We start from the raw sequence: 19,119 nt of genomic DNA, 5'->3' as shown, positions 1-19,119 counted from the left end.
TCACCGTTATGTGGGCACAGTCTTGGGGGGTGCAGTCTTGGCCGGCTTCTGGGAGTCGGCCTTCTTCATGACCGGTTTCTGGGAGTCGGCCTTCTTCATGGCTGGCTTCTGGGAGTCGGTCCTCTTGAGGCCGGCTTCCTGGAGTCGGCTATCTCGTATCTTTCTTGGGGGAGGTTTTCTGAGACTGGGTCGCCTTCTGGGAGTCGGCCCTGGGGATAGTCGGCCTGGGGAAGGCGGTCCTATGCTTTGTACGCTTGAAGGCTTGAATGGCCTGATAATTTTTCGAAGAGCCAGGGGGAGTCGGTTAGGCTAACCGTGGCCATTTACTCCGACACCTGGTTTGGCCTTTGGAGTAAGATTATTAATTGAAATTAAACAGTTTATCAAGTGACCGAATAAATTGAGTAAACCTTACCTTCCAGGCTCAGTTCAGTAGTATCCCAGACAAATATAAGTACATCTAAGGGTTGCAATGGATCAATAAAAATTCAGGAACATTCATTCCTCACAGCTTCCGGGCCTCGAATAATTATGCGCCGAGTTTTTTTCTTTTCCAATGCACCAGATTGTATATGATGTGACATCTTCCAGTTCCCAAAGGAACACAGTCAACAGCACGGTTGTATAATGTAGTTGTTATTTATGATGTAATGTGGTTATATTCCCAAAGCAACAAGATACTGTTATGTAACATACTAACATTCATTCATTTTGAGATGATAAAAGTTCCACACATGCTATTACACTATTTGAGCGTCGAAAAGTTTCAGGAAAGGTGCAGATAACATAAGAAACCTCAACAACCGCATGTAACTGATTTTAGTACGCATGAGCTGCTCTATATGCGAGGCCTGCTTCTCTTCTCTAAAGCATCTATCAAGACAGACGGGCAAGATCTTTTGAGATTTGCATAACCTTTGGTTGCCACCACATCATCCATCTTATCTGAAGAGGCAATAAATTCAATGCAAACATCTTTAAGCTTGTCACAGCTATACTGATCAGCTAAAGCCAATGTAGTTGCCACGTTCTCCACATCAAGACTCTTGCCAAGGATGTTTTGACACATAATCTTCAGCCTGTCCATGGCATACTTATCTGCAGCTACCAGCAAATGCCGGATCATTTCACACTTATCATCGCCTTCAAGATCATCCAAGTCAGGCAATGAATCTGTATAAATGAAATGCAGCAGAGCCTTGAAAACAGCGGGCTGCAAGTCTTTGATGGTCAAACACCGCATCCTCTTCTCCTTCATCGGCCCAAAGAGTTCTGCTTTGAAGACAGGTGATCGCATGGCAAGCAAAATCTTGTGCGCCTGAAAGGTCTCGCCTCCAACACTGAAAGTGACATCTGCTTCCTCTTTAGTGTCCAACAGCTTTGCGAGATGCTCCATGATGTCTGACGGTGGCACCTCAATTTCAGAGTGCCCCATGGTTTCATAAACCTCAGATTCTTTGATTACCGTAATATTACATTTGATTATGAGAAAATCATCCTGAAGGTACTTTAGTGGTTTCGCCTCAAGACTGCTTCTTAGTATGAACAGATGATACTCACGACTGTTCCTGGTCTTGGAGCTGAACACCTTATTGTTTGGCGTAAACATTGAGCCAATCAACCCTGTCTCATGCTTTACCAATCCAAGCCGAAAGAACGTCCGCACCTCGGCATTGCTGCTCATGAGCTCAAGACAGATCCCCATACACCCTTCGGGCGACTCGGTGGTACCTTCGGGATAAAATCTGATGGACCAGTCGTACCCACCGACAGTGAAGGTGACCGACCGGACAAACTTCTCGACACCCATATCCTTCTTGAGGCTGTACCCGGCGATCTCAAAGATGTGTGCTCCCTCCTCCTTGTGTGTGGAGCACCTCGACGCTGTCACCTTCTCCGTGGTGCACCTCAGTGCCATCTCCTTGGATGCTGACTCCATCCTGTCCACAACCATGATTAATTCCAAGGGATAGTGTGGAACATAAGAGAGGAACATAGACAGCTTTTTCAAGGAGTAACTCTATGCATTGGGCTTGGGCATGGTTTCGGTTTACACAAATTAACCAAAGTTGACGCGAATTTAGGAAAAACAAGAGAACAACATTTTGTGAAAACTTCACAAACTAATGAGGTGCTGGGAGCAAGCAGACCATATGATGTGTGAAAAGCTGAGAAGTGAACATGCTATACAACAGTGCACGGGGCAGGGCTGTTATACACAACAACACAAAAACGAAGCTAGCAAAACGCCAAGTATAACTATTAGCTAAGCTAGTGGTAGCTTGGCTAAAAGTAATAAGTTAATAAGAACAGAGCAGAAGAACACAACCTCACAATCCCCCATGGCCATGGGGCAGGAGCATTACCAGTTTACCACAATAGTTTACAAGATTACAGTTTAGTACTAATTGGGGAAGGTGCATTACAAGTTTAGCACAACCCAAGCAGCTTACAGTCTCAGCCATCTGATGACCTGAACTTCTGAAGAAGAACACAAAAAAGGAACATGAAAGATATAGTGCTAGATTTAGAGCCGCAAGTTCCTCCAATTGTGTTAATCGAGCACTCGCAGACTAGCAACACAGCACATAATAGCCAACATCAATCGAGGATTTTACCTGCAGTTTTTTTAGGCTGTGCGGGGAGCCGGGGATGGAGAACGCCTGGAGCCCTGGACGCGAGGGCCGGTGGGCGGCGGGCGGTGCCGGATGCGGCGGAGATCAGACGACGACTAGGCGAGTAGGTCAGGCGTCTGGCGGCGGAGCGGGGCCAGAGCCCGGAGGCGTGGCGATGCAGGGATGTGCTCGCAACTCGCTTCGCTAGGGTTGGGCATGCGCGTCTCGCTCGCCTGCGCTGCGGTGGCTGTGCCTGTGCGCGTCTGCGCGACTCCGTCGGCGTGGAGTTTTTTTTTTTTTTTTTTTTGGAGAATGGGGTGTGGAGTGTGGACGCGGAGTGCCTGGTCGGCTGGGCTGTAAGTGGGCTGGGCCTTAAATCGGTTGTTTCGGTTTTGCCAAAAAATAATCGTTTGTATGCTGAAAAGCGAAACGCAAATCCTATTCTATATCTATCTATCTTTCTGCGAAAAAAATACATCTATCTTTTATCTAAAAAAATATTTTCCCTGATTTTTTGTTCCGTTCACCTACCCTAAACTGTCAATAAAATTACCCACCATACTACCCATAAGTGAAAACAACTCTTCATTAATTATTTCTCTGAATTTTTTCCCAATCATTGAAACTGCCGCTAAAATTGAATTAAATTACCCATCATGACACTCGTAAGTGAAAAAAAACTCTTCATTAATTGTTTCTTATTTTTTCATCTGTCATTGATACTGCTCCTAAAGTTGAAGTAAATTACCCACTCTGTCACCCAAAAGTGAAAAAAAACTCTTCTTTAATTGTTTATTTAAATTTTTCGTCTCGCGTTGAAATTGCCCCTAAAGTTGAAGTAAATTACCCACCCCGCCATCTGTAAAAATGAAAAAAGCGAGGGTTGCTTCGAATTATTTGTAATAATAAAGGACGACGCATTTCTCTGATTTTTGGTCCGTCCACCTACCCTAAGCTGCCCATAAAGTTGAAGTAAATTACCCACCATGGCACCCCTAAGTGAAAAAGACTCTTCGTTAATTATTTCTCTGATTTTTTCGCATGTCATTGAAACTGCCCCTAAAGTTAAAATAAATTACCCACCGTGCCACCCGTAAGTGAAAAAAAACTCTTTGTTAATTGTTTCTCTAATTTTTCATCTATCATTGTAACTACCCCCGAAGTTAAAGTAAATTACCCAGTGTCCTACTTGTGCAATTGGAGCTGAAGATATTAAACATTGTTTGTTTCAATGCAATCGGCCCAAAGAAATATGTGATGCACTTGGTCTGCTAGAAGTTATTAATAGAGCTATATTGGATGATCGATCGGGATCGATAACACTTAAATTGTCTCCAAAATTGTTGATGTTTCGAATGATCTCCCAGCGGCGGAATTGACCCATGTAGCGGCATGGTACATCTGGTGGCAACATCGACAGATGGTTAAGGGAGTTTCAGTCCAAACAGTGGAGAAAACGACAGTATCTATTCGAGTTCTAGCTATAAATTTCATAGTCAATGACTTCTCAACTACCGGTTTGGAAGCGTGATTATATGTGGGCAAAACTGTTGGGGAACGTAGTAATTTCAAAAAAATTCCTACGCACACGCAAGATCATGGTGATGCATAGCAACGAGAGGGGAGAGTGTTGTCCACGTACCTTCGTAGACCGAAAGCGGAAGCGTTATGACAACGCGGTTGATATAGTCGTACGTCTTCACGATCCGACCGATCAAGTACCGAAAGCACGGCACCTCCGAGTTCAGCACACGTTCAGCTCGATGACGTCCCACGAACTCCGATCCAGCAGAGCATTGCGGGAGAGTTCCGTCAGCACGATGGCGTGATGACGGTGATGATGTTGCTACCGACGCAGGGCTTCGCCTAAGCACCGCTACGATATTACCGAGGTGGATTATGGTGGAGGGGGGCACCCCACACGGCTAAGAGATCAATGATCAATTGTTGTGTCTCCAAGGGGTGCCCTCCTCCCCGTATATAAAGGAGTGGAGGAGGGGGAGGGGGCCGGCCTCCTATGGCGCGCTCCATGAGGAGTCCTACTCCCACCGGGAGTACGACTCCCCCCTTCCAAGTAGGAGTAGGAGAGGAGAAGGAAGGGAGAGAAGGAGAGAAGGAAAGGCCCCCCTCCTTGTCCAATTCGGACTAGAGGGAGAGGGGGCGCGCGGCTGCCCTGGCCACCCCTCCTCTTCTCCCACTAGGGCCCATTAGGCCCAATATACTCCCCGGGGGGTTCCGGTAACCCCCCGGTACTCCGGTATATGTCTGAAACCTCCCGAAACACTTTCGGTGTCCGAACATAGTCGTCCAATATATCGATCTTTACGTCTCGACCATTTCGAGACTCCTCGTCATGTCCGTGATCATATCCGGGACTCCGAACTACCTTCGGTACATCAAAACACAAAAACTCATAATACCGATCGTCACCGAACTTTAAGCGTGCGGACCCTACGGGTTCGAGAACTATGTAGACATGACCGAGACATGTCTCCGGTCAATAACCAATAGCGGAACCTGGATGCTCATATTGGCTCCCACATATTCTACGAAGATCTTTATTGGTCAAACCGCATAACAACATACGTTGTTCCCTTTGTCATCGGTATGTTACTTGCCCGAGATCCGATCGTCGGTATCTTAATACCTAGCTCAATCTCGTTACCAGCAAGTCTATTTACTCGTTCCGTAATGCATCATCCCGCAACTAACTCATTAGTGGCATTGCTTGCAAGGTTTATAGTGATGTGCATTACCGAGAGGGCCCAGAGATACCTCTCCGACAATCGGAGTGACAAATCCTAATCTCGATCTACGCCAAATCAACAAGTACCATCGGAGACACCTGTAGAGCACCTTTATAATCACCCAGTTACGTTGTGACGTTTGGTAGCACACAAAGTGTTCCTCCGGTAATCGGGATTTGCATAATCTCATAGTCATAGGAACATGTATAAGTCATGAAGAAAGCAATAGCAGTAAACTAAAACGATCAAGTGCTAAGCTAACGGAATGGGTCAATTCATTCACATCATTCTCCTAATGATGTGATCCCGTTTATCAAATGACAACTCATGTCTATGGTTAGGAAACATAACCATCTTTGATCAACGAGCTAGTCAAGTAGAGGCATACTAGTGACACTCTGTTTGTCTATGTATTCACACATGTATTATATTTCCGGTTAATACAATTCTAGCATGAATAATAAACATTTATCATGAAATAAGGAAATAAATAATAACTTTATTATTGCCTCTAGGGCATATTTCCTTCAAAAACCTAGTCACGGTTTGGTCAAGATAAATGTCGATGCAACTTTCAATGAAAATACTGTATCAGGCGCATGTGGCGTTGTTGTCCGCGACGACCATGGTGACTATGTTGCAGCGGCAAACTGGTTTCCACTAGACAATCGTGATGTTGAATCAGCAGAGCTTCACGCCACAGGAACGGACTATATCTCATAGCAAACATTGGTTGCAATAGTGTTGAATTTGTGTCTGATTGCATGCTCACGATGGAAGCAATGCAATCAATGGATTACTATCTTGGAGCTGATGTGGCTCTGGTTTAAGGCTATGGATTTCACAAAAAATTGCTATAAACATTGTTTCCGGGAAGCAAATCAAGTTGCTGATAGTTTAGTCAGATATTCATCTGATAGCCGATCGTCTGGACTGTGGGAGAATTCTATCCCAGATTTTATGTCTCTTCTCCTTGTAAATGATATGACCATTCTATGAGAAATAAAGTCTTTTACTCGTCAAAAATAAATAAATTACCCATCCCACCATCCATAAGTAAAAAACCTCTTCGTTAATTGTTTCTTTTCTTCGTCTCTCATCGAAACTGCCGCTAAAGTTGAAGTAAATTACCCACCCCATGAAGAAAGCGAGCGTTCCTCCGGATTATTCATATGTCATAGGGCCCTCCGTTTTTTCATATATCATGAGATTGACCTTTTCTTTTCCTTCTTAAACACGCATCGAGGACGTACTAAAAAACACACAGATCAAAGATCAAGTTCAACATGAATCCATTTTGAGCATGTTAGACTGCACGCGTCTTATGTTCGCATGTGTGTCGGTTCGTGCACAAATATTCAAATACGAGTATATACATGGAGTGCGAATATTTGAAACTTGGTTTGAACACCACGATTTTATTATCCCATTGCAACGCACAGACCCTTTTACTAGTAACTGTAATTCAGGATGGATTCAAGTTTTATCATTATATGGGTTTTCCGATTTGTTATGATGGGTGAGGTGTGCAATACCAAGGCGATGAGAAGGAATTTGACCATTTTCCCTGCATTAATGCATTACTCCATCATTTTATCATTTCCCCCACATTACTCCGTCATTTCAAAATTTCCCCTCACACTCAACCAAACAAGGGCGCCATGGTTGCTCCCTCTACTCCAAATACCACCAAGCGATGTTGCTTTCAGGATGGGTGACGTGGAGGCCATGGGGTGGGGATCCAAGAGGCACTTTGACGACGAGGACAACCGCGTTGAGCAAGGAGGAACTCGGCGAGGGGTCACATTTTGGTGGCACGAGCAACGAGGGTGGACTTGGCCAATGAGGCTCGGCCTTGTGGCATGACCCTGCAGCTCAGAACACAATGGTAAATGCTGGCCAATCGCAGAGAAGCTTCCATGGCTTCAAGTTCTTTACCCCAAATCTAATTTTAGCTTTGATTTTGTCTATAAATTGTTGGATCAAATGAATACACGGGTGTACAGTTAAACTTAGAGACGTAATATTATTCGTCAATTTCCTTGATTTTATGTTTGCATTGATTAATTTGCTATTGAGTTTGCAATGTTGAGGGCACCATACAGTACGTGGGCAAGAAGGTGCAGTCAAAGACGTGAAAGGTTCATGCCCAAAGCGTCACCACCCTTCGTGCTTTTTTGTGGGATTGTGTCTGACAGATCTTGGAAAGAACACGGGACGAGACAATCCACACGAGGAAGAAGGGCAAAACAAGTTGGGGAATGACCCGATGTGTCGAAGGAAGAGTGTGAAAGAGCCTTTGGGCTCCAACAATGAGAATGAAATATCGTTAATAAGTCAAAATAACATGTGTCAGATTATCAAAGCCAATGTAGTGTGAGGCAAATGATCGAATGGTCGAGTAATGCAGGAAAAAGATCAAATGCCCGATCGATAGCATGTGTTTGGTCGGTTTCAGAGGGGGCAATGATAAAGTATGGGAGCTTGAGACATACAAAACATATAACTCACCGTTCAATTTAGGACAGTAAAACCAAACTACTTTCCATCCCTCTCATGTAATTAACACTTTTGGCCGTCCGATCGCATGTGCTGGGCTTAGGCATTTTTGGTCGTTCATTCTATGTCTAATTATGTATGTGCTAAACTGAGCTGTCTGATGGACTGCTACCCCAGTAGAAAAATTGGAGACTTGTGGTTCATTGGGCCAAAAGACCCCATGTAGCTCCAAGGTGCACAGAGGCCCAACCTATGGTGCATAGACAACTCCAGCATATTCTCGGTGTTATGCCTAGCAGCCCCTACTCTCATAGTGCCTTGTCCCCTCCCTGACCTCTTGTTCTGCCGAACTAGCCCTCCTAAAACTGCCAATGGCCGGATGCGACCTCAAGCGGCAGCGCCCCTTCCCGATCTTGACTTTAATGGGAGGTGCCCATGTCGCAATCTTGAACTCGAGCAACGGCACCCAGCGAGACACACCTGTTGGAAACATAGTAGAAAACAAAAAAAAATCATCATACGATCACGGTCCAGGAACACTATGAAGATGCAAATAGAAGTTTAGATCGGATCGTTACCAACTTCAAGTTGCAATGTAGATCATTGATGAAGTCCCTTGAACCATTCACGGATGATCCCTCGAACGGAAGACCGAAAGAACGACCTCTCTACAGACTACGAGCATACCTACTTCATGATCCGGCATCACTTCACCGTCTAGAGCTAATCATTGCCGAAGAATTAGAGGAGGGAGAAGAGAACCTCACAGGGCTTCTCTATTATGAGGATTAGAGAGAACTAGAACTAGCTATAATATAGATCAAGTCTTGATAAAAAAACTAGAACTAGAGAGAGAGAGGGCGCACCTGAGGTAAGGGAGAACTTGTGTATTTCAAAGGGGGCGCCCCCTCACAAGTATATAGGTGGAGGGAGGGGCTAGGACGACTTGGAGGAGGGAAAACCCTTCCTTGGGTCCTGACCAAGGTGGAGGAGTCCTCCTTCAACTCCCCTACGCCCCCTTAGCTTCTCCAATAAGCTAAAAGTGGGCGCCATCCCCACATGGGCCTTCAAGGCTCATTAGCTCTCCACTAATAGGCCAATTGATATTTTCCTTATCCCATTGGCTCTAAATAAATTCTAGGAGCCTATAAATCTATATTAGAGCCCTCTATTATTTATATTAAGTCCCCGGATACTATTTCTGCCTATATAACTTTTTCATATTACCTGGTATTCCCTGAAACAATTTCGGTAATCCCGAAACGCTTCCGATTTCTCTCGAAACTATTTCTTATATTCCCGAAACTATTTCGAGAATATTTTCTCATAAATCCCACTCCACTAACACTCAACAGATCATGATTCCCTTAAGCTTGTGACCCTATAGGTTTGGTAAAACATAGACATTAAGAAAACTCCTTTCGTTCAATGACCAATAGCGGAACCGTGGACATCCATATTGATCCTTACGGATACACGGACGATATTTGAGTGAACCTTTGGTTATCATGTGCCATTTCATTTGTTTCGCAATATGTTACAAAATCCGAGGTGAGATGTATCGGTATCCTCTTGAGTCATTATCATGGTCACTATACCGGTCTCCTTGTAACGGCTTTGTTCTTCTTTCTCGTCGACATGTTTCATCATCCCTGTGACCTAGTCACCTGTGTCTGGCGAGACGATGATGTATGTCATCACACCGAGAGGGCCCTAAGAATATCTCTCCATCGTCGGTGGAGCAAATCCCACTCTTGAGCTATCCAACCCCTTATCAAACTTTTTGATGAACTTGTAAGTTGTTGTTATGATCACCGTGTTACATATGACGTCTGAGCAACCCCAAAGTCCATCATACGGTGAGAAGTGGCTAAGATACTCTCATGGTCTAAGGAACTAAAGCATACGTTAACTCTCTATGTTATAATGATTGACTTGTGATGATAGTATCTTAAAGTACAATCGACAAGTTGGGTCAATCCAATATGGTCGTTCTTCTAACATCATACTCTCAAAGTTGTTTTGGGACTATCGTTACACTTAATGATATCCCAAGATCCGAAAAACATGATCACAAACAACACTTGAGCTAGTCCTTGAAGCGAGACTAGGAATCATATTTTACCGTTTATCATTCCACACATGCTTATGAGTTTTCCACTGAATCGCTTATTCCAGGATCATAACAATTATAGCATAGAATACAAACTCTTAATTATAAACATGGAAATAAATAATACAATACTATTGTCTCTAGGTCATAATTCTAACAGACTCCCACTTGCACTAGAGTCAATAATCTAGTTAGCACATCTTCTTTTTACACCAATTACAATCAGGTGTTAGTTCATACTTTGCTTGTGTTATAGCCTTCATCTTCTCAAATATGACAAGATCATATCCGAGTGTATCTTTGCATTCCCATGCATCTTTCATGCTTCCACACAAAAACATAAGTAGCATGGACCTAGCTTTGTATGTCTTGAATCACTCGTAGGATCTTTGATTCCTTAGTCTGAGCTATGGAATCATACCAAGTTCATAAATGAACTATTTGATTCATCACCCTCCATTGTTGCTTCTAAAGTGATAGCATACTTAGTTTTCATCATAGAATTCGCCACAGTAACCTTCTTGGACCAATTCCAACTTACCGCGCCACCATTTTAATGTATTACACATATCCTTTAATTGAAATCGAAAATTGCTTGGAGCACCGATGAAGATTTCATCGATGTAACTAATTACAACGAGTCTTGTGTGGACGTAAATCTTTACATCAATATCTTCACTTTATCCGTATGCGAGAAACATGTCCTAGGGGGTAGGGCGCGCCCCCTGACTTGTGGCCCCACCGAGGGTCTTCTCTGGTACTTCTTTTGAAGGAAATATGCCCTAGAGGCAATAATAAAGTTGTTATTTTATATTTCCTTATTCATGATAAAGGTTTATTATTCATGCTAGAATTGTATTGGTCGGAAACTTAAATACATGTGTGAATACATAAACAAATACTGTGTCCCTAGTAAGCCTCTACTAGACTAGCTCGTTGATCAAAGATGGTTAAGGTTTCCTAACCATAGACATGTGTTGTCATTTGATAACGGGATCACATCATTAGGAGAATGATGTGATGGACAAGACCCATCCATTAGCTTAGCATTATGATTGTTCAAGTTTTATTGCTATTGCTTTCTTCATGTCAAATACATATTCCTTCGACTATGAGATTATGCAACTCCCGGATACCGGAGGAATACCTTGTGTGCTATCAAACGTCACAACGTAATTGGGTGATCATAAAGATGCTCTACAGGTATCTCCGAAGCTGTTTGTTGATTTGGCATAGATCGAGATTAGGATTTGTCACTCCGAGTATTGGAGAGGTATCTCTGGTCCCTCTCAGTAATACACATCATAAGAAGCCTTGCAAGCAAAGTTACTAATGAGTTAGTTACACGATGATGTATTACGTAATGAGTAAAGAGACTTGCCGGTAACGAGATTGAACTAGGTATGAAGATACTGACGATCGAATCTCGGGCAAGTAACATACCGATAGACAAAGGGAATTACGTATGTTGTCACAACGGTTTGACCGATAAAGATCTTCGAAGAATATTGATGTCTACTATGCAACTTTATCCTGGTAGACGTTGTTGGGCCTCCAAATGCAGAGTTTTGTAGGACAGTAGCAATTTTCCCTCAAGTGGATGACCTAGGGTTTATCAATCAGTGGGAGGCGTAGGATAAAGATGGTCTCTCTCAAGCAACACTGCAACCAAATAACAAAGAGTCTATTGTGTCCCCAACACACCCAATACAATGGTATATTGTATAGGTGCACTAGTTCGGCGAAGAGATGGTGATACAAGTGTAATATGGATGGTAAATATAGCTTTTTGTAATCTGAAAATATAAAAACAGCAAGGTAACTAGTAGTAAAAGTGAGCGATAACGGTATTTCAATGCTTAGAAACAAGGCCTAGGGTTCATACTTTCACTAGTGCAAGTTCTCTCCACATTGATAACATAAGTTGATCATATGGCAATCCCTCAATGTGCGACAAAAGTCACTCCAAAGTTCCTATCGCGGAGAACATAAGATGAAGTTGCTTGTAGGGTACGAAACCACCTCAAAGTTATTCTTTCCGATCAATTCATTGGGCTATTCCTATAAGTGTCACAAACAACCCTAGAGTTCATAGTAAAATAACACCATATGACACACATCAATCAACCCTAATGTCACCTAGATACTCTAATGTCACCACAAGTATCCGTGGGTCAATTATACGATATGCATCAAACAACTTCAGATTCATAATATTCAATCCAACACAAAGAACCTCAAAGAGTGCCCCAAGATTCCTACTGGAGAAACAAGGACGAAAACGTGCATCAACCCCTACGCATAGATTACCCCAATGTCACCTCGGGAATCTGCGAGTTGAGTGCCAAAACATACATCAAGTGAATCAATAGAACACCCCATTGTCACCACGGCTATCCCACGCAAGACATACATCAAGTGTTCTCAAATCCATAACAGTATTCAATCCGATAATAGTGAAACCTCAAAGGTAAAACTCAATTCATCACAAGAAGGTAGAGGGGAGAAACACCATATGATTCAACTATAGTAGCAAAGCTTACATCAAGATCGTGCCAAATCAAGAACACGAGAGAGGGAGAGATCAAACACATAGCTACTGGTAGATACCCTCAGCCCCGAGGGTGAACTACTCCATCCTTGTCATGGGGAGCGCCGGGAGATGAAGATGGCCACCGGTGATGGTTTCCCCCTCCGGTAGGGTGCCGGAACGGGCTGTCGATTGGTTTTTCATGGCTATAGAGGCTTGCGGCGGTGGAACTCCCGATCTAGGTTTTGTTCTGGAGGTTTTGGGATTTATAGGAGGTGTTGGTGTCAGGGACAAGTCAAGGGGGCCCACGAGGCGATGACAAGGCAGGTGGCGCGCCTTAGGGGGGCGCCCCCCACCCTTGTGGTTGCCTCGGGACTCCTCTCCGATATCTTTTCATTCCAGTATTTTTTATATTTTCCAAAAATATTCTCCGTAAATTTTCACCTCGTTCCGAGAACTTTTATTTCTGCACAAAAAATGACACCACGGTAGTTATGCTGAAAACAGCGTCAGTCTGGGTTAGTTCTAATCAAATCACACCAAAATCATATAGAATTGTTGTAAACATGGCATGAATACTTTATAAATTATAGATACGTTGGAGACGTATTAGCATCCCCAAGCTTAATTCCTGCTCGTCCTCGAGTAGGTAAATGATAAAAGAAATAATTTATGAAGTGTGAATGCTAGCAAGTGCACAAGTTTGATCAATGATAATTTCAATCACTTTTTCTAGCATCATTATATATCATAAAAGTAGCTCATCTCATAAAACTTCTCATGATCAAGTAGCAAGCTATTCACATGTTAAAGCATAGATCATAAACTTTCTTGAAAACTAACAAACTGAGTTCTCAGTCATCAAACAATTGCAATTCATCTTATTTTCAAGAAGGGTCTATGTAAGAGCTTTGATTTAGCAAATCACACATACTCAACTATCATATAGGCTTCCATGATTGCTACCACTCGAAGCATATTTTTAGAACAAATAGCATCCATTGAACACAGAGAAAGATAGGGGCTTAATGTTTCGCCTCCCAACTTATTTATCATATAGATAATTGTCAACAATAATAATTCATGATCAAATATATTTGAATGGCCATATATGCTTAGATCTTCCCCTCACATAATGCTTGCCAACTAAAGAGTAGGTTGGAATGAGAAGGAATACTACTAACTCTTGCATAAAAGTAAAAGATAGGCCCTTCACAGAGGGAAGCAGGGATTTGCAGAGGTGCCAGAGCTCGAAGTTTTTAAAACAGAGATGAAAATAATTTTGAGAGGTATGCTTTCATTGTCAACATAACAACCAAGAGTTCTCACTATCTTCCATGCTAGACACATTATAGGCGGTTCCCAAATAGAATTGTAAAGTTTTTACTCCCCCGCCACCAACAAGCACATTCCACGGCTGGTCCGAAACAACGGGTACCGTCCAACTATCAACAATCTTGGGGGAGTTTTGTTTGCAATTATAATTTGATTTGATTTGAGCATGGAACTGGGCATCCCGGTTACCAGCCATTTTCTCGTGAATGATGAGCAGAGTCCACTCATCGTGAGAATAACCCACCTAACATGGAAGATACTAACAGCCCCTAGTCGCTACATGAGCGATTCGGGCATACAAAACAAATTATTCTTTGAAGGTTTAGAGTTTGGCACATGCAAATTTACTTGGAACAGCAGGTAAATACCACAATAAGGTAGATATGGTGGACACTCATGGAAGAAATTTGGTTTAACGGTTTTTGGATGCATGATGTTTGCTAGAACTACGTCCGTATTTCCCCATAGAGGAAGGGATGATGCAGCACAACAACGGTAGGTATTTCCCTCAGTGATGAGACCAAGGTTATCGAACCAGTAGGAGAACCACGCAACACCTTGTAAACAGCTCCTGCACACAAAGAACAAATACTTGCAACCCGACGTAAGAGAGGGGTTGTCAATCCCTCACGGGTAAAAAGATAGATAAAATTGTAGTAGATTGGATAAATAGATCTCGCGGGAACGCGAGATAAAAAAATTTGCAGCAAGGTATTTTTGGGTTTTTGGAAATATAGATCTGAAAATAAAAGCAAATGAAAATAGATCGCAAAGGCAAATATAATAAAGAAGAGACTCAGGGGCCGTAGATTTCACTAGTGGCTTCTCTCGAGAAAAATAGCAAACGGTGGGTAAACGAATTACTGTTGGGCAATTGATAAAACTTCAAATAATCATGATGATATCCAGGCAATGATCATTATATAGGCATCACGTCCAAGATTAGTAGACCGACTCCTGCCTGCATCTACAACTATTACTCCACACATCGACCGCTATCCAGCATGCATCTAGTGTATTAAGTTCATGGAGAAATGAAGTAATGCAATAAGAACGATGACATGATGTGGACAAGATCTATTTATGTAGAAATAGCTTGTTATCCTTAATAGCAACGATACATACGTGTCGGTTCCCCTTCTGTCACTGGGATCAAGCACTGTAAGATCGAACCCATCACAATGCACTTCTTCCCATTGCAAGATAAATAGATCAAGTTGGCCAAACAAAACCCAAATATCGGAGAAGAAACACGAGGCTATAAGAAATCATGCATATAAGAGATCAAAGAAGACTCAAATAACTTTCATGGATAAAAAGATAGATCTGATCATAAATCAAAGTTCATCGGATCCCAACAAACACACTACAAAAAGAGTTACTTCATATGGATCTCCAAGAGACCATTGTATTGAGAATCAAAAGAGAGAGAGAGGAAGCCATCTAGCTACTAACTACGGACCCATAGGTCTACAAAGAACTACTCATGCATCATCGGAGAGGCACCAATGGACATGATGAACCCCTCCGTGATGGTGTCTAGATTCGATCTGGTGGTTCTGGAACTTGCGACGGCTGGAATTGATTTTCGTTGACTCCCCTAGGGTTTATGGAATATTGGGGTATTTATAGAGCAAAGAGGCGGTTCGAAAGGCCACTAAGGTGGGCACAACCCACCAGGGCGCCGCCCTCCAGGCGCGCGCCCTGGTGTCTTGTGCTCACCTTGGGCTCCCTCTTCGGTACTTCTTTGGCCCACTAGATGTCTTCTGGTCCAAGAAAATTCACAAAAAGTTTCGCTGCATCTAGACTCCGTTTGGTATTGATTTCCTGCGACGTAAAAAAACATGCAGAAAACATCAACTGGCACTTGGCACTATGTCAATAGGTTAGTACCAAAAATGATATAAAATGACTATAAAATGATTGTAAAACATCCAAGAATGATAATATAACAGCATGGAACAATAAAAAATTATAGATACGTTGGAGACGTATCAGCCTCCCCAAGCTTAATTCATGCTCGTCCTCGAGTAGGTAAATGATAAAAACGGAATTTTTGATGTGGAATGCTGCCTAACATTCTCAGCCCATATTATTTTCTTTGTAGCATGGACATTTGGACTTTTATATGGTTCAAAGCAATAGTCTAGTTTTGACATGAGGACTTTAATACTCAACCATATCAACAAGCAACCATGTCTTTCAAAATATCAATGCTAAAATAAGTTATCCCTAGCCCATTATGCTCAATCATTGATCCATTCATGAAACACACTCGCATATTAGCTACACCCAATGCTCAAGTACGATCATAGTGCCCCTTAGTTGGTGCTTTATAAGAGAAGATGGAGACTCAAAATAAAAAATAAAAAATGCATAAAGTAAAAGAAAGGCCCTTCGCGAAGGGAAGTAGGGATTTGTAGAGGTGTTAGAGCTCAAAGCAAAAAAGATAGGGATAAAAACATTTTGGGAGGCATGCTTTTCCTGTCAAGGAAAACGATCGAGTAGTTCCCAATACTTTCCATGCTAGATATATCATAGGCAGTTCCCAAACAGAAATTAAAGTTTATTCCTTTTTCAACCATACTTTCACTTTCCATGGAGAGCCGTATCCACGGGTGCCTTCCATACCAACACTTTCCAAGGAATTTATTATTTGACAACAGAAAGTAAATTCATTTTTCATTTCGGGACTGGGCATCCCTAATACCTTTGCCTTACTCTCGTGCAATGACAAGTGAATAAACACTCATCGTGAGAATAACATATCTAGCATGGAAATATATTAGCCACCCCCTACTGTTTCATGAGCGGTACGAGCACACAAAAGAGAAATTTATTTTGAAAATTAGAGATGGCACGTACAAATTTGCTTAGAACGGCAAAACAATATCGCATATAGGTAGGTATAGTGGACTCATGTGGCAAAACTGGTTTAAAGGATTTTGGATGCACAAGTAGTGATCATACTTAGTGCAAAATGAAGGCTAGCAAAAGATTGAGAAGCGACCAACCAAGAAACGAAAAATATCATAAGCGAGCATTGAACATAATTAACACCGAATAATGCACCACAAGTAGGATGTAATTTCATTGCACAACTATTGACTTTCGTGCTTGCATAGGGAATCACAAACCTTAACACCAATATTCTTACTAAAGCATAATTACTCATCAACATGACTCACATATCACATCATCATATCTCAAAACTATTACAAGGAATCAAGTTTATTTTGTCTAATGATCTTCATGAAAGTTTTTATTATATCCTTCTTGGATATCTATCACTTTGGGACTAATTCCCATGTGTTGCTTTTGATAAGCTCAAACAAATATAAGTGAAGATCATGAGCATCATATTTCTTTCTCTCAAATTAATTTAAGTGAAGCAAGAGAGAATTTCTTAAAAAATTTACTAACTCTCAAATAAATCTAAGTGAAGCAAGAGAGCATTTCTTCAAAAATACTAAAGCACACCATGCTCAAAAAGATATAAGTGAAGCACTAGAGCAATTCCATAGCTCATAAAGATTTAAGTGAAGCATAGAGAGCAATTCTAACAAGTCATGGCATAATTTTGCTCTCTCAAATAGGTGTGTCCAGCAAGGATTTATGACTTAAAATAAAATGCAAAACAAGCAAAGACTCATATCATACAAGACTCTGCAAGCAAAACTCATAGTATGTGACGAATAAAAATATAGCTTCGAGTAAAATACCGATGGTCGTTAGAAGAAAGAGGGGATGCCACTCGGGCATCCCCAAGCTTAGTTGCTTGCTTCTCTTTGGATAATAGCTTGGGATGCCATGGGCATCCCCAAGCTTAGGCTCTTCTTACTCCTTATTCCTTCATCCATCGTAACATCACCCAAAACTTGAAAACTTCAATCACACAAAACTCAACAAAACCTTCGTGAGATCCGTTAGTATAAGAAAGCAAATCACTACTATAACTACTGTTGCAAACCCATTCATATTTTATTCTTGCATTATATCTACTGTATTCCAACTTTTCTATGGTGAAAACTCTTCAAAGAAAACCATAGAATCATCAAAACAAGCACACAACACAAAGAAAACAGAATCTGTCAAAAACAGAACAGTCTATAGCAATCTGGATATTTCGAATACCTCTGTAACTCCAAAAATTCTGAAAAATTAGGACAACCTGGGAAATTTGTATATCAATCTACTGTAAAAAAAGTTCAGAATTTTTCGTCGCTTCTGTGATTTTTAAAAATTGTTTCTCCGGATGCAAAAGTTTCTGTTTTCAGCAAGATCAAAACAACTATCACCCAAGAACATCCTAAAGGCTTTGCTTGGCACAAACACTAACTAAAACATAAAAAACACAATCATAACAGTAGCATAATTGTGCAAACACTCAAGAACAGAAGAAAAGGACAAAAATACAATTTATTCATTGGGTTGCCTCCCAACAAGCTCTTCTTTTATAGCCATTAAGATAGGCTATGAGATTTCAATGATGCTCACAAGAAAGATAGTAATTGAAGCATAAAGAGAGCATCATGTAGCATGTGAAAAACACATTTAAGTCTAACATACTTCCTATGCATAGGCATTTTATAGGAAAACAAATTAACAGGACAAGAAACATCTAACATATGCAAAGAAGAGGAATACAACATTGACGATCTCTACATAACGAGAGGTAACTTAGTAACATGAAAATTTCTACAACCATGTTTTCCTCTCTCATAATAATTATATGTAGGATCATAATCAAATTCAACCATATAGCTATCAAATAAAATTTTCTCTTCATGATCAACATGCATGCAAAGTTGACACTCTTCCAATATAGTGGGATTACCATGAAATAAAGTCATGACCTCTCCAAGCCCACCTTTATAAAAAAATTCATAAGATTGAACACTCTCAAAATATGTGGGATTATTTTTAGCTAAAGTTGACACTCTTCCAAACCCACTTTTATTATCGCAAGCATATTCATCATGAGGTTTAAATAAATTTTCAAGATCATAAGAATCATTATCACCCCAATCATGATCATTGCAACATGTAGTGGACATGGTAAAATTAGCATCCCCAAGCTTGGGGTTTTGCATATTATTAGCACAATTGACATTAATAGAATTTATAATAACATCATTGCAGTCATGCTTTTCATCTAAGGAGCTATCATGAATCACTTTATAAATTCCTTCTTTTAACACTTCATCACAACTTCCAGATTCATGAATCTCAAGTAAAACTTCATAAAGATAATCTAGTGAACTCAATTCACTAGCGATT

At 41.4% G+C, this 19,119-nt stretch overlaps 1 protein-coding gene across 1 annotated transcript; it reads right to left on the bottom strand.

The window, feature by feature from the left end:
• Positions 1–683: 683 nt before the first annotated feature.
• Positions 684–2,947, bottom strand: LOC109761232 (BTB/POZ and MATH domain-containing protein 1). Its single transcript, XM_020320043.4, has 2 exons — positions 2,619–2,947; positions 684–1,940 (listed from the first exon to the last, which is right to left on the bottom strand). The coding sequence occupies exon 2, from the start codon at positions 1,937–1,939 to the stop codon at positions 839–841; it is 1,101 nt and encodes a 366-aa protein (XP_020175632.1). The 5' UTR covers position 1,940; positions 2,619–2,947; the 3' UTR covers positions 684–838.
• Positions 2,948–19,119: the final 16,172 nt, after the last annotated feature.

The sequence above is a fragment of the Aegilops tauschii genome, chromosome 6, assembly GCF_002575655.3.
Source record: "Aegilops tauschii subsp. strangulata cultivar AL8/78 chromosome 6, Aet v6.0, whole genome shotgun sequence".
Classification (NCBI taxonomy): Eukaryota; Viridiplantae; Streptophyta; class Magnoliopsida; order Poales; family Poaceae; genus Aegilops; species Aegilops tauschii.
Note: the sequence above shows the minus strand (reverse complement) of the source record. Positions and strands in the feature narration are given on the sequence as shown.